Source organism: Lithobates pipiens, unplaced genomic scaffold (assembly GCF_037356315.1).
Source record: "Lithobates pipiens isolate NorthernLeopardFrog02 unplaced genomic scaffold, aLitPip1_a1.2 Scaffold_11, whole genome shotgun sequence".
NCBI lineage: Eukaryota > Metazoa > Chordata > Amphibia > Anura > Ranidae > Lithobates > Lithobates pipiens.
The window spans coordinates 4,400,477-4,427,210 of record NW_027507696.1 but is presented as its reverse complement, the minus strand read 5'-3'; the positions used below and the strand labels follow the sequence as shown (position 1 = coordinate 4,427,210).

The 26,734-nt window shown below is 40.8% G+C and overlaps 1 protein-coding gene across 1 annotated transcript in view; it reads right to left on the bottom strand.

Annotated features, from left to right (window-relative positions):
• Positions 1–26,734, bottom strand: part of CCDC187 (coiled-coil domain containing 187) — a 151,165-nt gene that overhangs the window by 88,949 nt on the left and 35,482 nt on the right. The window contains exons 10-14 of the mRNA XM_077468195.1: positions 25,402–25,934; positions 17,519–17,610; positions 15,468–15,964; positions 12,990–13,092; positions 4,204–4,289 (exon numbers count right to left, since the gene is read on the bottom strand). Of these exons, the coding sequence (XP_077324321.1) occupies positions 4,204–4,289; positions 12,990–13,092; positions 15,468–15,964; positions 17,519–17,610; positions 25,402–25,934 (1,311 nt within the window). The remainder of the gene's footprint in view (positions 1–4,203; positions 4,290–12,989; positions 13,093–15,467; positions 15,965–17,518; positions 17,611–25,401; positions 25,935–26,734) is intronic.

The window sequence follows — 26,734 nt, the reverse complement described above, 5'->3', positions numbered from 1 at the left end:
GATCCCCGTATGGATGCCCAAGGGCGCCCATGTAGCGTGGCCTCACTGTGTGGGGTCACCTCTTTGGCCCCGTTCATCGGGGGCATTCATGTGCGCCTGTCACTGGGTGGCTGTGTTTGTTTCGGGGCATCAGCGGCCTCCAGCCATGACACATTCCGTGGATGTTTAGCTGTATGTTTAGATGGTGTCCCCCCACCGGGCCCACCCTTCGGGGCATCTCCTATGTTTATAGGTCAACTGCTCACATCTTAAATTAAGATTTATTGCTTTTATCCATTGATCTATTGTTGGCAAGTGGTTTGATATGCATTTTTGTATTATGACTTTACGAGCCATATACACAGTTCTTAGCCATAGCACGTCCATTTCAGCTGGGAGAGTACCCTCAGGTACAATCCCTAACAATGTTATCTTTGGATCATAATGAACCTGTAATACTAAACTTTCTGGCAGAAAAGGCACGAAGGAATCATCCCATCGGATATTACGACCGTGTGTGGGCTTCATTGAACTTTTTTATTCAAAAATTCAGACGGACCTAGAAATAGAACATGTTTCAAATCTGTCCGACGGAATCAATTTCTATTGGGAAAACCATTCGTCTGTATGCTGGTCCGACGGACCAAATACAACGCTAGGGCAGCTGTTGAACTTCCTTTTCTGTTGTATGTCATCACGTTCAAAACGAATGGACTTTGGTCCTTTTGTGTGTGGGCAAGTCCGTTCGGTTGGAAGTCCGTCTTAAGTCCGTCGGGAAGACCGTCGGACCTTTTCTGCCGGAAAGTCCAGTCGTGTGTACGCGGCATTAGAAACACAAGGAATTCAAAGTGTCAAATACACATTCTCAGCAATGATCCAGTTTGGGACAACGCCATAACATATGTATGAGTGTACCTACATCAGTAGTACATCTTGGAAAATTTAATGTAGCTGCCTTGCTCCAAGAGTGCAAATTTAAAGAAGTATAGTGAGCTCTATGAATCATAAACAGCTGTGTCAAACACTGAGGAGGATAGGGATACCCAAATAAGTTCTTCAGAGCTTGACCCCACTCCTCATCACTAAGTGTCTCCAGATCTCTTCGCTACCATCTAGCGCTACCCTCTAGTAAATTTGTTCTAGTTTTCTCTTGTAGAGGAAAAATATATGTTCCCAATGAGTCCCTGTTTAGATCGTCTTACAGTTACTGCCATAGCTAGAATTGATGAAGGATTATATTTTAATAAAAAGTTCTTTGCTTGACTCTGCAGAGCATGTCGCAGCTGAAAATATTGAATATTGTCTTGTTGGGCAAATTATATCTCTCTGCCGGTTTGTCAAATGGTTGCAAAACCTCATTATCATAAAGTTGACAAGAAAGCAGAATACCAGCTCTTTTCCATAAATCGAAAGTTTTACTACCTCAGACATTTGCGGATTATTTCATATGGGCATATATTGACTATATCCCTCATGAAGAGTATCTCGTTGAATAGGAGTCCAAATTTTATGAATGAAATAAAATGTGGGATAGTTACCGTATTTATCGGTGTATAACACGCACCCCAAGTTTAGGGGGGAATTCCAAAGAAAAAAACTTTTAGGAGGGAAGTTTAAGGAAAAAAAACTTACATTTAAATGTCCATCAATGCAGCCTTATCAGTGTCATTTGCAGCCTTCCATTGTAACCTTGTCAGTCATTTACAGCCTTCCATTGCAGCCTTGTCAGTCACTTGCAGCCTTGCATTTAGCCTCATCAGTCATTTGCAGCCTTGCATTTAGCCTCGTCAGTCATTTGCAGCCTTGCATTTAGCCTCGTCAGTCACTTGCAGCCTTGCATTTAGCCTCGTCAGTCACTTGCAGCCTTGCATTTAGCCTCGTCAGTCATTTGCAGCCTTGCATTTAGCCTCGTCAGTCACTTGCAGCCTTGCATTTAGCCTCGTCAGTCATTTGCAGCCTTGCATTTAGCCTCGTCAGTCATTTGCAACCTTGCATTTAGCCTCGTCAGTCATTTGCAGCCTTGCATTTAGCCTTGTCAGTCATTTGCAGCCTTGCATTTAGCCTCGTCAGTCATTTGCAGCCTTGCATTTAGTCTCGTCAGTCATTTGCAGTCTTTTCTGTGGCTTTGTCATTTAAAAATGGAGCCGCCGAGATACAGAGCGGATGTCTTGTGTATTTCGGCGGCGCTCGGTAGTTCTCGGCCGCTCTCGGTGGCTTTCGGCTATTTTCAGCTGCACTCGGCTATTTTCGGCCGTTCTCTGCTATTTTTGGCCACAGTCAGCCGTTGTCGGGGGCTTTCAGCTTTCTGAAAATAGCCGAGAACGGCCGAAAATAGCAGAGAATGGGCGAAAATAGCCGGGAACGGCCGAGTGCACCGAAAATACCCCTGAAGCTGCAGAGAGCAGCAGAAAGAGTTAAAAATTGTGGGGGATCGGCGTATAACACACACCCCCACTTTCCCCCTGATTTTAGGGGGAAAAAGGTGCGTGTTATACGCCGATAAATACAGTACGTTTAAAAGTGGTGGACTACTATTAACTGTACGGATGGATTTATCAGTAATTGAGCAAATATCATTTGTTGTATAGGGTCCTCACAATCTATAATATTCCAGCCATACAATTGCTGAAGTTGAGATTCCAGATAATACAATCTGGCATTAGGAACAGCCAGATCTCCCTCATCTTTAGACAACTGCAGAATTTTCAATCTTATCCAAGGATGTTTATTTTTCCAAATAAGATCGATAAACAAGATATCTATTTGTCTAAATAATTTCAGAGGAAGCCACACAGGACAGTTATGTACCAAATATACCAATTGTGGCATCCATATCATCTTTATCAAATTAGCTCTACCTATTATCGGTAAAGGCAACTTAGGGCCGGTTCACACTGCAGGCGAGGCGAGGCGACACCGACTTGCCTCGCCGCGACCTGCCGCGACCTCAGCGGCAACTTGCAGATGACTTCTGTATAGAAGTCAATGCAAGTCGCCCCGAGGTCGCCCAGAAGTAGTACAGGAACCTTTTTTCTGAGTCGGAGCGACTCGAGTCGCTCCTCTCAGAACGGTTCCATTGTACAGAACGGGGGCGACTTGTCACACTGCGGCGAGGCGAGTCGTGTCGCCTCGCATCGACCGCAGTGTGAACCGGCCCTTACTCCAAATTTTCTTCTTTTGTTTAACCACTTAAGGACCGCCTCCTGCACATATACGTCGGCAGAATGGTACGGCTGGGCACAAGCACGTACCTGTACGTCCTGAGCTCTTGCTGAGCTACTGCGGCGTATTGCCGGCAGTTTTAACCCTTTCTCGGCCGCTAGCGGGGGGTAAAAGCACCCTGCTAGCGACCGAAATACGCCGCAAATCCGGCAGTAAAACGCTGCTAAAAATAGCGCAGTTTTATCGCCCACGCTATGGGCGGTGTGGTGTGAAAGGGGTCTAATAAATATACTTTAAAGGCTAGGGGGTTTATTTACTAAAGGCAAATCCACTGTGCACTAGAAGTGCACTGCAAGTTGTACTTGGAAGTGCACTTGAAAGTTCAGTCGCTGTAGATCTAAGGGGGACATGCAAGAAAAATAAAAAAAAAACAGCATTTTGCTTGCACGTGATTGGATGATAGAAATCAGCAGAGCTTCCCCTCATTTCAGATCTCCCCCTCAGATCTACAGCGACTGTACTTCCAAGTGTAGTGCACAGTGGATTTGCCTTTAGTAAATCAACCTCTATGTTCACATTTTTCAGAAAATAGCCCATGCAGTCAAGGGGCTCCTGTAGATATAAAAAAAAAAATCTGTGCAGCTGTAAAATGATAGATAATTTTATAGTTTTACCTGTAGGCCCATTTGGGTCCCCATAGAAGCCTGACTAAAAAAAAAACTCCTAATTAGCAACCCTCACGTTCTGACTTGTTCCTAGGATGTGAAAACAGTTGAATGCTCACTCCCAGCATTGTAGGAATGAAAAACAATGGCTTTCGCATCTGAGCAACAAAGCAAGATGTGGGGGTTGCTAATTAGGAGTTTTTTAGCCAGGCTTCTGGAGGGAACCGGAATGGCCTACAAGTAAAACAATAAAAATGACCGATCGTGTTAAAAAGCTGCACAGATTTTTAAGATCTACTTGGTTCTCTTGACTGCTTAGACTATTTTTCTGTAAAAGGTGAAATCAGCCTTTTAAGAAAATACTTGCAACTTTTACATCTCATTTCCATTTCCATACCATGATATGTCGACGATCTCGTTTTTGTTCCGCCTGTCTTTCCCAGCGTGATTTTCGGGCTATGCGATTCCGATCTTTTCTGTGAGCTGTTGATACATTATAAAATATTGTAATAGCAGAACGGTGACATATTTAATGCTTCTAACTTATAAAGATCATATAGCAAATGCATAAAATGAAAGTCAAACTCTGAAAACCGACCATTATGCCTGATTATAAATGGACTTGCCGATTACATTATCATCATTGATTTATGTAGGACTATCACTTTTGGCATTAATTCTTTTTGACAAGTTTTTTCTTGCTCTGAGCACGCTTGAACAAACTCAATACAGCAGATATTAGCCCTTGTACACACGGTGAGGACACTGAAAATGTCCGATCGGACCGCGTTGTCGGATAATCTGACCGTGTGTGGGCTCCATCGGACTGTTTCCGTCGGAATATCCGACCGACAAAGTTTTAGAGCTGGGCTATAACATTTTCCGACAACATGATCCGATCAGACTTTGTCCGATCATTTGTAGAGAATTCCGATCGGACAAAGTGCCACGCATGCTCAGATCAAGTTCCTAGACCAAAGCTATTGGCTACTAGCCTGAACGTAGTCCCGTCTTAACTAAATTGCGTCATCGCGTCACGAACGATCGGATTTTCCGACAACTTTGTCTAACCGTGTGTATGCAACACCAGTTTCAGACAAAATCCGTCGGACAAAATCCAACGGACTTTGTGGTCGGAATGTCCGACCGTGTGTACAAGGGCTTAGCCCCTGTACACATGGTCGGAGATTTCGACAACCAAATCCGTCGGATTTTGTCCGTCGGATCTTGTCCGAAACTGTTGCATACACACGGTCGGACTAAGTTGTCGTAAAATCCGATCGTTCAGAACGTGATGACGTAATTTCGTTACGACGGGACTACATTCAGGCTAGTAGCCAATAGCTTTGATGTAGGAATTTGATCTGAGCATGCGTGGCACTTGGTCCGATCAAAATTCTCTACACATGATCGGAGTATGTCCGATCGGACCAGTTGGTTGGGAAATATTTCCAACAAGTTGGAAATTTGGGTCCGACGGATATTCTGACGGAATCAGTCCGATGCAGACCACACACAGTTGGATTATCCGACAACACGGTCCGATAGGACACATTCCGACGGCTTCTCCGATCGTGTGTACAAGGGCTTAGACATTTGCTGTGTGCATCTAAAGTACAAGCAGAGGTTTTTTCTTGGTTCTGCACACTTGCTCAGGAAAAAAGAACTGATTGTCGAACTGCCAGCTAGTTTCAGCAATTTTTCATATTTTACAGAATGCTGGGAAATATTTTTGTCTGATGTAAGAGTTACCTCATTCGGGCCTGATGGTTTGTAATTCGTTACTTTCTATATAAAATAAGGTTTTTATTAATGAGAAGCTGGAATTTTTTTTCTATCATGCCGCGTACACACGATCGAAGAACACGAAGAAGCTCTGATGGTTTTCCCGACGGAATTCCGACTGAATTCGGCTCAAGCTGTCTTGCCTACACACGGTCACATCAAATTCCGATCGTTTATAACGTGGTGACGTACAACACGTACGACGTGACTAGAAAAAGGAATTTCAATAGCCAGTAGCCAATAGCTTCCGTCTCGTAGTTGAATCTGAGCATGCGTGATTTTTGGAGTGTCGGAATTGCATACACACGATCGGAATTACCGATAGAAAGTTTTTCCGTCGGGAAAATTGAGAACATGCTATCAATTTTTGGCTGGCGGAAATTTCGGACAGCTAAATTCCGATGGAACATACACACGGTCGCATTTTCTGATGAAAAAAGCTCTCATCGGTCTTTTTCTGGCCGGAATTCCAATCGTGTGTATGCAGCATTAGACAGAAATCAAATGTTTATGATTTTTATTCTAGATTTACCGAATGTAAATGTATTTACCGAATGTATTTACCGAAACGTTTAAAAAAATAAATAAATTAAAAGTCAGCAGCTGCAAACACTGCAGCTGCTGACTTAATAACCCGACTTACCTGTCCAGGGCGCCCGCGATGTCGGCCGCCTGAGACCGACCCGTCCCTCAGCTCTCGGGTCCTGGCGCCGCCATTCCTTCTAAGGGAAACAGGCAGTGGAGCCTTGCGGCTTCACTGCCCGTTTCCTACTGCGCATGCGCGAGTCGCGCAGCGCTTTGTGAATGGGACGCGCTGTGTTCTGGGACACACACAGTTCCCAGAACACAGCGCGTCCCATTACCCAAAAGACAACGCGAGGAGGAGAGAAGAAAGAAGATCTCCGCGGAGGAAGAAGAGGAAGATTAGGATTATATGCCTAGCAACAGGCATTTCTGGTAAGTAAAAAAAAAATTTTTTTTTCATTTTTTTTTTTTTAGATTTTTTTTGTAATTTTTCATTTTTTTTTTTTTTTTTTTCAGGGTGGCCCTCCACTTTAAGTTGAGAATATGAGAGAGACAGAGAAAGAGTGAAAGAGAAAATGAGACAAATATATGTTTTTTTTTTTTCTTTTTGTGTAAGTGGGTACACAACACATACAATCTCCATAATTGGGGACAGTGGAGAAAGACAGGAGTCCACAGGCAATTACTTAATCATAAATCTTACTGACAGATTCTGTAGCAATCATATTTATACAGTGGTCCAAGCAAGGCAAAACAATTACTTTGAATTAATCTTCGTCATGGCACAGGTTAAACCATCCTAATCCCCATAAGAAAAAGGAGGATCAGAAGAGATTTGACTGTGTGCTTATATTATTCAAATAATCAATTCATGCGGCGCCCTACACCAGCCATATGTTTGGATGCAAGTAACGTGCATGTGTCATGGTCGGGGGCCAAGTATCGGAAAACACTTTTTTTTTTTTTTTTGCTGGGCAAAAATAAACAGATCAATAGGACGCAATGGGGGACGAGAGCTGTAGAAAAATCTGGATAACCATACAGATTCAAATTTACCAATCACTACTGAATTTACATTTGTAATCGCAATTTTCTTTTTTTTCTCTCCTCCCTCTCCTTTTCTTTATTTCTCTCTTTCCTTTCTTTTGGATGTTAAATCACCACATGTAGTTCACCACTACTTGTACTTGTTTCGTTATATTGTATTATATGAAACTTTCAATAAAAATAATTATTAAAAAAAAATTTACCAATCACTATTATTTGATGCTTTATTACAAACTTGTAGAGCAGACTAAATTCATGAAGGAAATCTGATTTCATTTATTTATTTTGAATTCATGATGAAACTGTTGAGTAATCAGCAGTATAATATCAAAAGTTTTAATGTCTTCAATTAAAACGTTTGCTGTATGTCTAAGCACTCTTTTCTGGGTGGCAGATCCCCTCTGAATATTTATTTTTATTAACTCCTTAAAAACAAAAACAACTAGTGTTGTATTATAGTAAGTGACTTGTGTATATGTGTGTTTGTGTGTTTTAAAAATGAAGGCAAAAAAGCCCACAAACTTTTTAATTGAATAATAAAAAAAAAAAAAATAGTACTTTTTTTTAACCAGCATGTTAATCTAGTAGTTTTATATGCTTTTTTTTTTTTTAGCCCTTGTACATTCCGACGGAAAATGTCCAATCGGACCGTATTGTCGGGTATTCCCACCATGATGCCCGATTATAAATGGACTTGCCGATTACATTATCATCATTAATTTATGTAGGACTATCACTTTTGGCATTAATTCTTTTTGACAAGTTTTTCTTGCTCTCAGCACGCTTGAACAAACTCAATACAGCAGATATTAGCCCTTGTACACGCGGTGAGGACATTTCGACGGAAAATGTCCAATCGGACCGTGTTGGTGGATAATCCGACCGCGTGTGGGCTCCATTGGACTGTTTCCGTCGGAATATCCGACCGACAAAGTTTTAGAGCTGGGCTGCCAGTCACAAGCTGTTTCACACCCCTCCATGCCGATGGACAATGTCCAATAGGACCGTGTTGTCGGATAATCCGACAGTGTGTGGGCTCCGACGCAGTATCCGACGGACCAAGTTTTCCAGGTTGGCTATAAAACTTTCCGACAACATGATCCGATCGGACTTTGTTCGATCATGTGTAGAGAATTCCGATCGGACAAAGTGCCACGCATGCTCAGATCAAATTACGAGACCAAAGCTATTGTCTACTAGCCTGAACGTAGTCCCGTCGTAACGAAATAACGTCATCACGCTCTGAACGATCGGATTTTCCGACAACTTTGTCCGACCGTGTGTATGCAACACCAGTTTCGGACAAAATCGGATTTTGTTGTCGGAATGTCCGACCGTGTGTACAAGGGCTTAGACTTACTTAATAACTTGGCAGAAACATCCAAATGCATTGTAAAGAAAGCAATCAGACACTGGACTTAATCAAGCCAGAGATTTTTTTTTTTTTTTTTTAACAGACCTTAATCTAGATATAGGAGTTGCAATCAGATTCAGAAGCATGTTAAAATAGTTGGCGCATAAGTCAAACAAACAATCTGCTGCACACAGCAAGAAGGTGTGAATGTCCAATTTTAATCCATGTGAATGGCGGAGAATGCAGATTATGTAGCCAGGGAAAAAAACTAAGATCTGCTCAAAGTGCTACAAGTCTAGATGACAATCAGATAAGTCTATATGAATTTTTTTTAGATATGGTACTTCATCAAATGTTCTTTGACAAATCAAATTGGATTTTGAAAAACTGAGATGTAAGTTTTCACAATCAAGGAAAAAAAAAATGATACATGTATTTATTTATGAGGTTGGACGGCATCAACAAGTAAATCTAGTTATCTATGTATGTTACCACGTGTGTCCCAAAAACACAAAAATAAACAAAATACAGGGGGGGGTTACAGCATAGAGAGCATACTTTATTGCTCCATTAAAGAATGATCCCTCAGGCATCCCTACCCTTATAATTACTGACCTACTGTGTGCAGTGGAAATGGAGATATGTCTGTGTTCAGGTCCCAGATGGCTTAAATATATATAACACCCCATGTGATATTAAAGAGGAAGTAAAGGCAAAAAAAAAAAAAAATACAATAAAAAACACACCCTGTAAGGCAAAGGCATATGAATAACTTACCTGAGAACAAAGCCCCCCGAAGCGGTCCTCCATCTTCATCTTCGCCGCTGCCAAGTATCCCAGAGTGACTTCCAGGTCTCGCTGCTCCGGCGCTGTGATTCGCCGGAGCCGCGATGACGTCACTCCCGCGCATGCGCCACGGGAGCCGACACTCGCGGCATATCGCCACGATCTGCAGCTTGCCAAGTGCGCCGCTGTCTTCGGGTAAATATCTCCTAAACCGTGTAGGTTTAGGAGATATTTCTTGGACCTACAGGTAAGCCTTAATCTAGGCTTACCTGTAGGTCAAAATGGTTTGTAAGGGTTTACAACCACTTTAAAGAGGTGCTAGTCCTTACATATTTATAGAAAACTCTTGCTTAAAAACAAGGATTCTTAAGCTGGCCATACACCTATAGATTATCTGCAGATTTTCTATGGTTAGATGGAAAAAGTGCAACAGATTTCTCCATGTTCGCTAAACTGTGTGGATGGGGGAATCTCCCACTTTTTCCATCTAACCATAGAAAATCTGCAGATAATCTATAGGTGTATGGCCAGCTTTACTTTGCATATATTGCAATACATGATCAATCTGGCCAACTGTCATCAAAGGGGATCCCTCGCTGGCCAGCTCCAACTTTACCTCGCAGATTGCCAACCTCTCACTTGATAAATAGCATATTCTTGGTGCAGACAGATAGTACCAATGTGGAGCAAACAGACACAGCTGGAGTTGAGGTATAGACCAAAATCCAGTGATGGACATCCACAATGGGAAAAGATACAAACTTTTAAGTGGTTGTAAACCCTTACAAACCACTTTGACCTAAGGCTTACCTGTAGGTCCAAGAAATATCTCAGCGGCGGAGCAGCGAGACCCACCGAGAAGATGGAGGCTCCGGACTACAGGGGACAGCAGTGACATCGCTGGCTCCTGTGTCAGGTAAGTGACCCATACTGGACTACTATGCGATGCGATGCGATGCGATGCATAGTAGTCCATTATGCTTTACCTTTGCAGGGAATCAAAGAGGAAGTAAACCCATCAGGGTTTACTTCCTCTTTAACAGGGTGGACAGAACCAACAAGCAAAGTTAACATGATTAGGTGTGTCCCAGAGGTTGTCATTTCGCAAGGTAGAGTGGGGACTGGCCAGAGAGGGATCACTTGGATGCAGTTGACCAGTTTGATCACGCATTGCAACACATGTGAACCAAGAATCCCTGTTTTTTTAAGCAGGAGTTTGCTATGACTATGGTGTCCGTTTATGAAGCAGCGATCAATGGAGATCCCGAGGATCGCCGCTGATCACAGCCCCTAAACAGTTTATGAACCAGAGATAATTGGGGGGAGAAGTGTTTGAACTTGTTCTCTCCACACATGTGGACTCCTGTCTTTCTCCACTGTCCCCAATTATGTAGATTGTATGTGTGCCCACTTACACAAAAAGAAAAAAAAAACATATATTTGTCTAATTTTCTCTTTCACTCTCTCTCTCTCTTTCTCTGTCTCTCTCATATTCTCAAATGATGCCTCGTTCAGACCCCCCCAAGACAGTAACCATGTCCCCCTACCATATGTATGTGTATACATATATATAATGTGCACATTATATATATATATATATATATATATATATATATATATATATATATATATATATATATACATATACATATACATATATATGTGTATGTGTGTGTGTGTGTGTGTGTGTGTATACATGTATATATAATGTGTGTGTATACATGTATATATAATGTGTGTGTATACATGTATATATAATGTGTGTGTGTATACATGTATATATAATGTGTGTGTGTATACATGTATATATAATGTGTGTGTGTATACATGTATATATAATGTGTGTGTGTATACATGTATATATAATGTGTGTGTGTATACATGTATATATAATGTGTGTGTGTATACATGTATATAGTATGTAGGGGGACTCTTTACTTTACTAACATTTAACAATATCAGTGAATTTCTAGTACGGTAATCTCGTAAAGTCTCACGAGATTGCAGTATTATTGGCCATTCTCCAATGTTGGAAGCGTTTGTAGATCACTTCACTCCTCCGAAGGTGAAGCGATCTACTCCACTTCATAAACTGGTACAGAGAGGAGAAAGATCTCCTCTGTGAATGCCGGAGAATGAAGCAGTGAATAGATTTCACTGCTTCATAAAAGGACACCTATATAAAGGTTAATATGGTTACTCCTCTTTAGTATCTCATGTGTTCTATATATCTGGAAGCCATTTAGGACCTTAACACAGACATATTTCCATTTCCATTACACAGGGTAGGTCAGTAATTTAAGGAGCCTGAAGTAGCTGGAATATTCTTTAATGAACCAATAAAGTATTATCTCTGTGCTGCACCCCTTTGCACCACCATCTTATGTATGCACACGCACTGGGCACTTTATTAGGTTCACCTGTTCTATTGCTTAGTAACACAATTTGCTAATCAGCCAATCACATGGCAGCACCTCAATGCATTTGGGCATCTAGATGGGGAAACGATGAATTGCTGAAGTTCAAACCAAGCATCAGAATGGGGGAAGAGAAGGGATTTAAATGACGTTGAACGTGGCATGGTTTTTGGTGCCAGACTGCTTATTTACTGAGATTTTAACGCACAACCATCTCTAGGGTGCTATCTGTGTTAGTCGCTGGGGGTTGTACAATCTGCATCTTTATGTGTTTGTGGAATAAACACACATGCATGCATATTTTCCATATACCGTAAACAGTAAATTGACGTGTGTGTGTTTGTGTGTAGGGCTGCAACTAACGATTATTTTCATAATCGATTAGTTGGCCGATCATTGTTTCGATCAATCGGTTAATAACCTTTAGAAGAAGAAAAAAAAAGGAATTTTGCTGCGATTTGCATTTTTACATATTTTTTTGGGCAATTTTTTGTTGGGTTCTTTTTTTTACTATGGGACAGTGAAAGTAATATTTACAGTAGCGATTTGCTCTTTTTGTACTATAAAGGGCTAATTTATTTTTATTTTTTTAACCCCATTATGTTAGTGGCCGATTAATCGATTATGAAAATAGTAATCGATTAATTTCATAATCGATTAGTTGTCGATTAATCAATTAGTTGTTTCGGCCCTATTCGTGTGTAAAAAAATGCTTGAGAATAGCGTTTTATCAAAATATCTCAAAACTGGATTACAAGAAAAGATGTTGTGTCAATTTCAAAAGAAATAGATCTAAAGATAGATCGATAGATCGGTATAAATGTACAGTGTATCATTGTTTGGTAATGGCGCTCTCTAGTGGACAAATATCAAATTACTTTTAAACGTAGGTTTCCTGGCACAAAAATAGCAATATTTTCGAATTAAGCACCTTCTCACATATGTAGAGCTTTGAGAAATAATCGAACACCCTGTATTTTGGATGAGCTGTCCTGTATGGTCCACTGATCTCCACGGGATGAGATTCTTTCAATGTATGGAGCAGCGGATATGAGACTGTACAGCAGTGTGTTGCTACTTGTGTTATGGTGTGAACAAGCACTAAATAATAATGTAATTTGGGTGCTCTATTCATTCATATTATACTTTGTTGGTATAGGATACAATGTCTAAGGATTCACATTACAAGTCTGTGATTGATAATGCAATTATTTTGCAAATATGAAGTACAGTGGTTCAGACTTTAAGCTCTAAAGAGCGTTTGCTCACCTTTTGTTAGCAGTTTGGTATGTTATGGAACTTTTCTGTGCCTTCTTGGTCTTGAATTTTGGTTGGCTCTTCATAGGTTGTGCTATCTTCTCCATCATGTGACCTAAGAAGAGCACTAAATAGTGTTACTATAGACCAGCCATTCTCAACCAGGGTTCCTCTAGAGGTGGCTAGGGGTTCCCTAAGCTGTGGCTGATTTACCTGCTGTTTTGATGATGCCTACATAGTTCTGAGCCAATGTCATTTGGAGGAGCCAGTGGTATGACACACCAATGATCTTTATAGCTCTTTGTAAGGGGGGCATTTTTACCACCACTGTAAAAAAAAGGGCATTCTTCTCAACGACCACCAAAGTAAGGGGCATTGTTCCCACTGACCCCCCAATGAATGGGTTTTATCAGGGGCTCCCCCAATAAATGGAAGTTATTTTAAGGGTTCCCCTTGGGTAAAAAGGTTGAGAAAGGCTGCTATAGACACTAAGCAGGGAGCTTCTGCCTGTGCTTTGTTAGATGACAGGAACATACAATGTATATAAAGATCTCATAATACCTGATATGAGATATGTCTAACATCCCACTAACAAGAGGCCTGAGAAAGAACTGTCAATTACCCACCATGCCTCACTTTTTGTTTCTGCATACGGGCGCCAGTACTGAAGAGGTGGAGAAAAGACCTGCTTCAGTTCTGCACATCTTATTTTGTACAGATCATATACGTATTTGTTACGTTTTTTTCCTAAAGGTATACATTATAGTGCAAACATAGTGTGCAGCACCTTACTGCACTAGAGTAGCTCAGACTCTAATGTACCACCACATTCACACACTATTTTAAAGTGGTTGTAAACCCTCCCCCACAACTTTGTCCCATGTAAATCAGCATAAAAACCCCAATGAACACTGCTTGTAGATATCTCCTTACTTGCTTAGTATTGTTGTATTCCTTGTTGTTCTGTAGAATGAAGTCACTGAGCATTCCCAGATCTCCCCTGACTTAACGCACACTCTCTATGTCTTATCTATCTGTTATCAGGACTTCCTACGGCACAACACTGAACTCTGCTAATCACTCAGAGCTTCCTCCTACACACCATGTGACCTCACATACAATCTAAACTTGGCCATTACTGCAGTCTTATCAGCTGAAGCTAATAAGTCTGACAAAGGGAAACATTAGAGATCGGCACAAGTAAATACTATGAAATAAACAAGTAAGCTATGAGTAGGGAAGCAGGGTTGCCATAGAAATGTTGGATTGAGAAGGAGGCTTGGTTAACTGTACAGGAAGCGCTCAATGTAAGGGCGGAAATACACTCCACTGTGGACTCAGAAAACAATACTTAAGATGGCGCTGCCTAACCCCTGGAAACAAGTTTTTTAAAGTTTCTTTAAACGGTAAGTAATATGCGATTTGGGCTGGATTACAGTGGCTATAGTCTGATAATGACTTATTATAATGGACTAAATGAAGAGAAGCATCAGAGTGGGAGAGTTTACTTCCTCTTTAATGTACTAAATATAGCTCTGATATTCCACATTGCTATACAGAGCCATTTACCAGTCTGAGTACCAAAGGAACTTGCACTTTTTTTTGTCCTTAACACAGGCACATTTTATCTTACTTGGTCATAAACCAAGTAAACATTTTAATTTTAAATTACAGGAGGACATCTGAGCATCCTGAGGAAACAACCAATATAGGAATGTGTGCTGTCCTGTCCCTGGCCTGTTTAAGTCATAATTTTACATATTTATTAAAACTTTTCAAAAGAGCAATCAGTCTCCTCCGTGACTATTCTATAGAAGGATAAATCTAAGCCACTATGGTTACCACTTCTACCAACCGTATGTAGATAAAAGAATTCCAACAGCACACGGCCCTAAACATTACCATACCTGGAAAAGCCTCATATACAGGGCTGGACTTACCATTGGGCTTGACTGGGCTCAAGTCCATGGGCCCCACCCAATAGGGGGCACCACCGAGATACATAGCCGAGTGTACTTGGCTCGGCTCCGCTCACAGTCACACCCAGTCCTGCTCTATGATGGACATAACATAGAGACTGGGCGTCACTGTGAGCCGAGCTGAGTACACTCGGCTACTCTCGGCTCCGCTCGGGACTGCAAGAGTACCCGAGAGCCACCGAGATACACAGGACTCTGTATCTCGGCGGCGCCATTTTTAAACTTCAAGACTGCAATGACAAGGCTGCAAATGACACTGGACAAGGCTGCAGATGGATGGGCAAGGCTGCAGATGGACACTGATAAAGCTGCATTGATGGGCATTTAAATGTAACTTCCCTCCTAAAAGTTTTTTTCCTTAAAATTCCCTCCTAAACTTGGGGTGCGTGTTATAAGCCGATAAATACGGTGATGTATAGAAGGTAGGGCTCGAAAGTGACTCAAGCCCAGGGGCCCCCACCACCCTACGTCCTGCCCTGCTCATATATGTGCTATAATATGGATTAAATACCTTGATATTTCTTCATCGTTCCATTCTGCTCGACAGAATTAGATATCTGTGCTGATCCTAGGTTGGAAGATATCAAAGGGAGGACACAGTCTTTACTGTCTATAAACTTCGATCTCTTTGTTCTAAGCAGTTTATCGGCCTCAGTTTGATCAGCTGTTTTACTTATTGTTGACCTTTCTCGGGGTGGTGAGGTATTAGAACAAGTCGATGTCACGTTGCCGTTAAGCTGAATGGCACCAAATCTGTTCATTTCCAGTTCTACCTTTCTCCCCAGATCCTTTGCTGTTGCCCATATTGCTTGCACACGCTCCTGACTCTCTCTGTATGGGGATCGTTCATCAGGATGGTTATCAGGATTTAGACGTTCCTTGGAGTAGACATCATCTTGAAGGTCTTGGTGGTGGACAGTGGGAGTAGCACTCAAGTCTTGAAGCTTGAGGGGACTTGTACAGCCATTGTGAAAGGGTTCTCCAGTGAACTGCTTTCTTGTTTTTCCACTTTTAATTAAAAATACAGGAAAGAAACTCAACTATTATTGTAAATGGCAGCAACATGGGGATTTAAAAAAGATACACTCCAGCGAAAAGGAAAATTATTTTTATTATTAACCTCCCTGGCGGTGATCCCGAGTCTGGCTTGGGATGGGATTTCAGTACCATAAGCGGTAACCCCGAGCCAGACTCGGGATCGCATCGCTGGATACAGGGAGAGTTGCTGACCTTGTCCCCTGGATCCAGCGATGTCCCCCCCGCTGTGTGATCGAGCTGTCCCCCGCTCGATTCACACAGTGCCCGAGTGCCGCCGAGCTCCGTTCCCTGCGACGTTACGGCGCACGGGAGCGGAGATCGGCGCCAAATTCAAAAAAGTAAAAACACACAAAACACACACAGCACTGTAATCTTACAGATTACAGTACTGTATAAAAAAAAAATACACACCCCCTTTGTCCCTAGTGGTCTGTCCAGTGCCCTGCATGTAGTTTTATATTATAAATACTGTTTTTTCTGCCTGGAATTTGGAGATTGCCCATAGCAACCAGAAAGTGTCCCTTTATGTCAAAAGTGATTTTAGACCAACTAGAAAACAGCGATAATAAATTATAATCACTTGCAGAATTGAGCGATAGCGATTTGTGGGGAAATTCATCATCAAACACTAAATCTAATGACAGCGACAATTCTGCAAATGAGCAAATTTCTGTGCTTTTGGATTTGATTACATCATTGAATAATTTTTATTATCATTTATTATATTATAAATTTTATCATACCCGGGATGTCTGCTAGACTCTGGTTTGAACAGATTTAAGAGAGTTATTCCTAAGAATTACAGGCCTACAATATAAAAACACCAAATTTCCATGCAAAATAATTGTACCGCTTTCAGCACCTAAAATCAGAACTAATCATACCGCCAGGGAGGTTAAAATGCCATAATATTAATGATGGCTAAAATCTGTTTATTACTAAATAAATGTGCATCATCCCAAGGCCTAAAACCTAAAAAAAATAAAAAATAAAAATAAATAAAAAAAACACCGATGTTCACTTTCAACAGGAATCAAGCAAAAACCTAAATGCAAGCGCCTGGCATTTACAAAGTCAATAAAGAAGTAGAGATGCAACAACATGAATGTTCATGCACCTTCATTACATAATATAAAGTACTGCATTACCAAACTCTGAGCAATAACACTTGATCCAATTTGACACTTGCTGTTCTTTCTTTCTGTTCATATAGCTTGGAGGAAGAGATGCATGAACTTTGATGCTATAGTGTCTTTACTTGTTAAAAGACATTTTCGCCTGGATTGCAGCTGATCCTGCCTGCTGGAAGCTTATGACTAAGCTTGCATCAACTGGATGAGGCACATGTATATAGTAAAAAAAAAAAAAAAAATTTGAGTAATTGATATTATTGTAGAGCTACCCTTACTGAACTTTGGTTTGCATTTTTAATAAGATTTCATAGTTTACAGTGCGTTTAACTGTACATAGCCTACAAGTCCCATACCTTAAATCGTCTTATATCTAATATCCAATCGGCTTTACCTGCCTCCATGGTCTTCTTTAAGCAAGTCAGAAGAGGTTGCATGTAACCACTCAGACAGGTCTCTTCTAACCTTATCCACTTCTGATGTTACCTGTAAAGTGAATTCAGACATATAAATACATGGGGTCTAATACCACAGAATTGGTAAGGAAAATTGCAGCTCAAAATTCATTGATTTTTATGTGTAATGCCGCGAACACGCGATCAGACTATCCGGCGGACTTGGTCCGGCGGACCAGAGTCCGCCGGACAATCCGCCTGTGTGTGGGCTCCGGCGGACTTTTTCTTTCCAAAAGTCCAGCGGACTTAGTCCTTGTACACACAATCGGACATTTCGACAACCAAATCTGTCGGATTTTGTCCATCGGATCTTGTCCGAAACTGTTGCATACACACGGTCGGACAAAGTTGTCGAAAAATCCGATCTTTCAGAATGTGATGACGTAATTTTGTTACGATGGGACTATGTTCAGGCTAGTAGCCAATAGCTTTGATGTAGGAATTTGATCTGAGCATGCATGGCACTTTGTCCGATCGGAATTCTCTACACATGATCGGAGTATGTCCGATCGGACCAGTTGGTCGGAAAATATTTCCAACATATTGGAAAATTTGGTCCGACGGAAACAGTCCGATGCAGACCACACACAGTCAGATTATCCGATAGGACACATTCCGACGGATTCTCCGACCGTGTGTACAAGGGCTTAGAATGAAGTTTTGGCTCGGCAGTCCGGCGGACAATCCGGCCGCCTGTGCGCTAGTCCGCCGGACTTTTGAAATGAATGGACTTGCCCACACAGGGAGGAAAGTCCGTTCATTTTGAACGTGGCTCCAGGTAGACGGGACTAGCGAAGGAAGTCAATGTTGCCGCTCTCTCTGGCCGCAATGACAGGGATGCGTTGTGCGGCGACTTATATAGGGACAAGGGGCGGGGTCACCGGGTGATGCCCCCTTGTGATGTCACAGTCCCAGAGGATGCTTGTCCCTATATAAGTCGCCGCACAACGCGTCCCTATCATTGCGGCCACAGAGAGCGTTGAGTCAACATCTCAAGGAAGAAGAAGAGAAGAAGAGAAAGCGGCGACATCAGCGATAGAAGACCGGGCCACCGCTAGTAAAAGAGCCGGAAGAAGGAAGCGTAGGCCCGCCAAGAAGAACCAAAGAGGGGGACAAGACCCCCGAAGATGGGGACAAGACCCCCGAAGTCGAAAGAGGCAGCGGCGACAGAAGACCGGGCCACCGCTAGTAAAAGAGCTGGGAGAAGAAAGCGGAGGCCCGGCAAGAAGAACCGAAGTGGGGGACAAGACCCCCGAAGTCGGAAGAAGACCCCCGGGCGGCGACGAAGGAGAAAGCCGGGCTCCTCCACTAGTAAAAGAGCTAGCAGAAGATAGCAGAGAAGTCCGGCGAGAAGACCCCCCAAGACAGAAGACCACCGGAGCTGTGCAATAAATTATTTTAAAACCTTGTGTTGTGTTTTATTTACACTTTTTTTCACCAGGTGAATGGGTAGGGGTACATTGTATTTCTTATTTGGTACCATTTTTCTGTTAACTATACCATTAAAAAAAAATTGTATTATAGCTGATTGATAAGTACAAAAAATAGCAGTTGATCCTGCCAGAAACCTTGTGAGCACATAACCTTCTGTGTTGCACTCTTATTATTCTGCAATGTTTTCAGTTCTCTCGGTGGACTACAGGACACCTCCCCACCATACTATGGGAAAGAGGAGAGAGGGAAGTTTTTGTAATCCTAAAATACTTTCTGTCCTGGTGTGACAATACTACTTCTCCCTAGATATAGTACAATGTATCCTAGGACAGGAAGCATGTTACTGGTAGGACCACCTATAGGAAAGAAGCCTTAAAAAGGAAAACAAATGCTCCCGGAACATCCAAGATTAGTAGGCTGCAATATATTACATATTTTTCTTGGGTTCAGATAAGATTTTAGACAAGACAAAAATAAAAACACCTTTTACAAGCCAAATATATATTTATTAAGAATAAATTAAAGTAAAACTACAGGCAAAACATATTTTTTTTTTCAATTTGGATAGAGAAATGGAGGGTTATAACTCCTGTGAGAGTTTTCTTTTTTTTTCCCCATCTATTTCTCATGTCGGAGATTTCCCTTTACTTCCTGTCCCGTAGCCAAACAAGAAGCGAGAAGGGAGAAGAAATCTATACATATTAAGAGAATTTCTTGGGGACCCCCAGGTCACCAGAAGTCGTGTCCCCCGTTTGAAGATTTCCCCCTCTATTACTTTTCTGGGGACAGCCCAAAATTTGAGATTTTCCTTACTTTCACTTTCAATGATAACAGTAAACATGAGAAATAGAGCGGGTGAAGCTCATTAACTGCTTGCCGACTGCCACACAAATATTTACATTGGCAGAATGGCACAGACGGGCAAATGGGCATGAGTCTAATAGCGGGTCCCGCGGACTCGATGTCCATGGGGATACCTGCGATCATCTCACGGAGAGGAAGAACGGGGAAATGCTGATGTGATCGGGAGCAGTGATCAGTGACGTGTCACACATAGCCTGCCCCCCCCCCACAGTTAGAATCACTTCCTAGGACACACTTAACTGCTGCAGTGCCCCCTAGTGGTTAACCCCTTTACTGCCAGTCACATTTACGCAGTAATCAGTGCATTTTTAATTGCACTGATCGCTGTATAAATGTGAATGGTCCCAAAATAGCACCAAAAGTGTCCGATGTGTCCGCCATAATGTCGCAGTCACGATAAAAATCGCACATCACCACCATTACTAATAAAAATAAAATAAAAATGAAAATAAATAAATAAAATAAAAGGCAAGTGGACAATGACATACAGCATATGCACTTGCCTTGCGATCAACATCTGTGACTTCTTCAATCAGACATGCTGACAACTTCATTGATACCATAAATATAAATGAAATAAGATGTGTGTGTTTTTTTTGCACTGGTACACTGCAAGTATGAAAAGTTGATGTGACAGATATATATCTATATAAGTAAGTATAAGTAACTAACCATCTTCCAAAATTTCTAATTCAAATAGAAAAGATTAGAACAGAATAGAAAAAAATAAAAATTTAATGGAATAAAATAGAAAGAATATACAACCATCTTCTGAAATTCAAATTTGAATAGAATAAATTAGAATTTCGAATAGTATGAATTCAAACTTTTAAATGAATTAATTTTAAATGTGGATAGAAAAGATTATAATAAAATAGAAAATAGACTAGAAAAACGATAGAACAGAACAGAATAGAATATATTATATTTTATTCTGTTCTGTTCTATTGTTTTTCTAGTCTATTCTTTTATATTCTATTAATACTAAATTTGAATTTCAAGATGGTTTATATATATATATATATTTCTATTAAAATCCTTTCTATTAATATCAAAATCATTATATACTAAATTCGAATTTCAAGATGGATATATATATATATATATATATATATATATATATATATATATATATATATATATATTTCCGACATTTGAATTTCGTATAGAATGAATTTGAATTTGAATAGAAAAGATTAGAATAGAAATAGAGAATAGACTAGAACAATAGAACAGAATAGAATATAGATACTATCTTTTTAATTTTTAATTTTTTTGCAGATTACCAGTTGTTTTAATAAGATCTCCTGCAGACTATTAGCATCTATTTCATTTTTTGCAGATCTCCTGCAGACTATTAGTATCTATTTAGTTTTTTCACCAGATCTCCTGCAGACTATTAGCATCTATTTCACTTCTTTTTTTGCAGATCTCATGCAGACTGTTAGAATCAATTTCATTTTTCTTTTTTTTTTGCAGATTACTATTTATTTCCCTCAGATCTCCTGCAGTATATTAACATCTATAAATTTTTTTTGCAGATCTCCTGCAGACTATTAACATCTATTTCATTTTAATTTTTATTTGTTTGCATTAGAACAGCCATTTCCTTTAGATATAGATGCTAATAGTCTGCAGGAGATCTGCAAACAATGAAATATATGTTATTATACTGTAGAAAATCTGATGGAAATAAATAGTAATCTCCAAAAAAAAATGAAATTGATTCTAACAGTTCTAACAGTCAGAAGTGAAATGGCTGTTAATAGTCTACAGGAGATCTGCTAAAAAATAGATGCTAATAGTCTGCAGGAGATCTGGTTAGAAAACAAAATAGATACTAATAGTCTTCAGGAGATCTGCAAAAAAATTTAAATAGATGCTAATAGTCTGCAGGAGATTTTATGGAAACAAATAGTAATCTGCAAAAGAAATAAAAAATGAAATAGATAGAATCTATAGTCTATTCTGTTCTATTGTTTCTCTAGTCTATTCTCTATTTCCATTCTAATCTTTTCTATTCAAATTTGAATTCATTCTATACGAAATTTGAATGTCGGAAAGAAATATATATATATTATAAAACCACCATCTTCCGAAATTCGAATTTAGTATATAATGATTTCGATTTTAATAGAAAAGATTTTAATAGAATATAAAAGAATAGACTAGAAAAACAATAGAACAGAACAGAATAAAATATAATATATTCTATTTTGTTCTGTTTCTAGTCTATTTTCTATTTTATTATAATCTTTTCTATCCAAATTTAAAATTAATTTTTGAATTCATACTATTCGAAATTCAAATTTATTCTATTTGAAATTTGAATTTCAGAAGATGGTTGTATATTCTTTCTATTTTATTCTATTAAATTATATTTTTTTTATTCTATTAAATTAGATTTTTTTCTAATCTTTCTATTTGAATTAGAAATTTTGGAAGATGGTTAGTTACTTATATACATCTGTCACATCAACTTCTCATACTTGCAGTGTACCAGTGCAAAACAACACACACATCTTATTTCATTTATATTACTTTTCTGCAGAAGAGAATGACATTTTGCGACCCGACTTTGGGGCCACGTATCTCGGGGCCACTTATAGCTAGGAACCCCAAATTTTGTATGCAAACACAGTAGAACTAGCACTACAACATATTTGGGGTTTCTAGCTCCAAGTGACACAGAGTTACGGGGCCCCAAATTCGGGTCGCAAAATGTCATTCTCTGCTGCAGAAAAGTGCTTAACATTTTGCGACCCGACTTTGGGGCCACGTAACTCGGGGCCAAATTTGGATATGTTGTAGTGCTAGTTCTACTAAAACTAGCAGTACAACATATCCAAATTTGGGGTTTACTAGCTCCAAGTGACCCCGAGTTACGTGGCCCCAAAGTCGGGTCGCAAAATGTTAAGCACTTTTCTGCAGCAGAGAATGACATTTTGCGACCCGAATTTGGGGCCCCGTAACTCTGTGTCACTTGGAGCTAGAAACCCCAAATATGTTGTAGTGCTAGTTCTACTGTGTTTGCATACCAAATTTGGGGTTCCTAGCTATAAGTGGCCCCGAGATACGTGGCCCCAAAGTTGGGTCGCAAAATGTCATTCTCTTCTGCAGAAAAGTAATATAAATGAAATAAGATGTGTGTGTTGTTTTGCACTGTACACTGCAAGTATGAGTAGTTGATGTGACAGATGTATATAAGTAACTAACCATCTTCCAAAATTTCTAATTCAAATAGAAAGATTAGAAAAAAATATAATTTAATAGAATAAAAAAAATTTGGATATGTTGTAGTGCTAGTTCTACTATGTTTGCATACCAAATTTGGGGTTCCTAGCTATAAGTGGCCCCGAGATACATGGCCCCAAACTCAGGTCGCAAAATGTCATTTTTCGAATTTGATTCGAATTTCGTTTGAATTCGTTAGCATTGTAATTCGGTAATTCGGATGCATCCGAATGTCCGAATAATGAAAATTCGTCCGAATTTCGATTCGGAACGAAACGAAATGCACATGTCTACTCAACAGCCATTCTTTGCAGTGGTAAAGCAACGGATATGCTTTGTGCAACCTGGAAACCCCAGAATTTGAAAGGGAACCTGAAAAGCCAAAATATGAAAGGAGCTTTTACAATTGTTTACTATATTAATGTTAATCATTTTTTTAAGTTATTATATAGATATATTTTTTTTAAGTGAGTATAATGCACCCCAGCAGAGAAAACTAATATTTACGTGTCCTACTGCCTGCACCAATGAACTCAGCTGCACTGAAAATCTAAGCTATCTGAAAGATCTTTAGCATTCTTCACAATTTTGGGTGCTTGGTGCACTTGGTGGTTCCTTCTGCTGGCCTCTATATCACTACTATGTCCCGCTGAGATGTATGGGATGGCAGAGTAAACCACAAAGTGTAGCAGAGGATACGCCGCTATCCGGCACTCCTGGAAGTGTCAAATGCTGAACATTCATCAGAAAACCGGTTATTTGCACTCAGATTGGCTGTTCTGTCTACATAAAAAGAAAAGGGGGGCAAGTGGGACTTTAAATGAAGCATGTCAATTGAAAATAAAAATAATAAATACATGTGAGTAGATGAAATGATTTAGATTTAATTTATAATCAATAACCCCTAGGGGGTAGTCCATGATCTGAATGCATACAATGGTAATACAGTAATATAAATATAGATATACACTCAATATATTTTCATAATAATAATAATCAGAAAATCTGGAGTATAGACAAATCAATGGACATACATGGATGCAATTCATAACAGAAATACATAAATTAAAATTGTTGGGGGATGGTCGGAAACCCTGCCTCAACCCCGGATGAGACGGTTATATCTCAGCTCTAGCAGTTCCCATTGCTGTAAGTTCTGCCCAATTTTTGGGCTATATTTAAAAACATGCATCCCACCCCTGATGACTGGCAAGAAGCCAAGAAACGCGTTGGTTTCTCAAACAAAGGATGCCCAATTAACCACTAGGGACAAATTACGGCTACAGCGTGGACCTCCTTTGCCGGGACGACGTCTATTGACGTCGTCCCATGCACGAGCGGCCTGCGAGCCCCCTGAGGGGTGCGCGTGGCGCGCTCTGTGATCAGCGAGTCTATGAGACTCGCCTGATCACGGATCGAAGCAAGGGGTCGATCCCGACCCCTTACCACGTGATCAGCTGTCAGCCAATGACAGCTGATCGTGTGATACAACAGAGGCGGTAATCGGCTATTTTTCCTCCTCGCGCTGACAGTGCGAGGAGAAAAAAAAAGAGCCGATCAACGGCGGCCATGATCGGGACATCAGTCCCGATCACGACCAGCTTACCAGTGCCCATCTGCCCCCTGCTAGTGCCACCTCAGTAATAAAAAAAGTGCCCCCCATCAGTGCCCACAGTGCTACCCATCAGTGCCCACAATCTGCCTCAACAACGGTGCTGCACCCCAGTGCCACATATCTGTGCCCATCAGTGCCGCCCATCAGTGCCCAGCAGTGCCACCTATGAGAGCCACCTATCAGTGCCCATTAGTCCCATCTATCAGTGGTACTTATCAGTGTCCCTTAGTGCCACCCATCTGTGCCACCCATCCGTGCCATCTTATCTGTGCCCATCTTTGCCCATCAGTACTGCCTTATCTGTGCCTATCGGTGCCACTTTATCTGTGCCTATTAGTGCCGCCCTAACTATGCCCATCAGTGCCCACCAGTGCAGCCTATCAGTGCCCACCATTGCAGCCTATATCTATATTTATATTACTGTATTACCATTGTATGCATTCAGATCATGGACTACCCCCTAGGGGTCATTGATTATAAATTAAATCTAAATTATTTTATTCACATGTATTCATACATTGTTATTTTCAATTGACATGCTTCATTTAAAGTCCCACTTGCCCCCCTTTTCTTTTTATACAATTTATCCGGGATGGAAGCATGCCATTGCTACTTAGTACTGCGGCAGGTCACTTCTCTTAAATCTGTTCTGTCTACATGTTAGGTGTCACTTACAAAAGCTCTTGTATTGATGTTATCCTTGTTACCAGAGTTCTTGACAGATTCTCGTTTTGTTGGGAAAGCTTCTTTTTGCTTTCTCAGGATGTTATTTAATTGTTCCTTTTTTGTTTGCTGAGCTTTCTGAGCCTTCCTCTGGTTTTCCTGCTCTGCTTTTTGTCTTTCTATAATCTTCTTCTTCATGTAGTTGCGAACTTCGTGCGCACTGTAATTGTGAGCTTTGGTGCTATTGGAGCGTCCACTTGCGCCATCTTGGATATTCTCTTTTCCATAGTCCTTATTATCCTGGCTGCCTGTTCTAGATCGAGGTCTTTTTGGAGAAACATTCCTGGACACGCTTTTATTTGTCGCCCTCTCAAAGCCTTCTTTCAAACTGCTACATGAAGTCATCAGTCCCTCTTTGCCAGCCTGTATATCCCTCAGGACTTGAAGCATATATGTGTTTTGGTTACTGTCCTGTCCGTCCCGAAGATGTTCTTTCTTTAAACTGTCTTGACATCTCATTCTTTGGCATCTTCTCCTACAATTTTCTGGAAAAAAAAAAGAACATGCAAACAGTGCTAAACTCTGGCCACAGAAAAACTGGAAACTTACTTTATTAATTGGCATATAACACTCACTTTTTAACCATGATTCACCATCTCCCAACCTTTCACCTGCTCAGCCCCACTTGGCCACCACACAATCTCCAAGTTTGCAAAGGTTGGGGGTGAGGCTATGCTATGGCAGCGTGAAGACACGCATTGTCTGAGTTCCACACCACTTGCCTGCAAGGAACCGATTCTCACCCATTCCTGCCCACAATATCCATGCCCAGACGTAGTATACGCCAATACTACAATTTTAGCTGCCTCAGAGGGGACAGAGAGTGGGACAGGACAAGCGTCATCAGATTACGTACAGTGAGAATCTCCTGTTTACTTGGCGACTTCTGTAATAAGAAGTCCTGTCTCCTGGGCCACCATTAGACCACTGTTCTGTCTATCATAGGAGATTCAAATTGTATGCAATCTGTCAGCACTCATCCCGCCCCCCCCTCCCTGTCCTCTCTGGGCTGCAGATGGGCATCGGTTAGGCTGCTGCATTGATGGCAACGGTGAGGCTCCATTGATGGCAACGATGAGGCTGCATTGATGGCAATGGTGAGGCTGCATTGGTGGCAATGGTGAGGCTGCATTGATGGCAATGGTGAGGCTGCATTGATGGCAATGGTGAGGCTGCATTGATGGCAATGATGAGGCTGCATTGATGGCACTTGTGAGGCTGCAGATGGGCACTGACCTTTATTTTGCCTCAAAGTTCCTTATTTCAAATTTTTTTTACCCTGAAA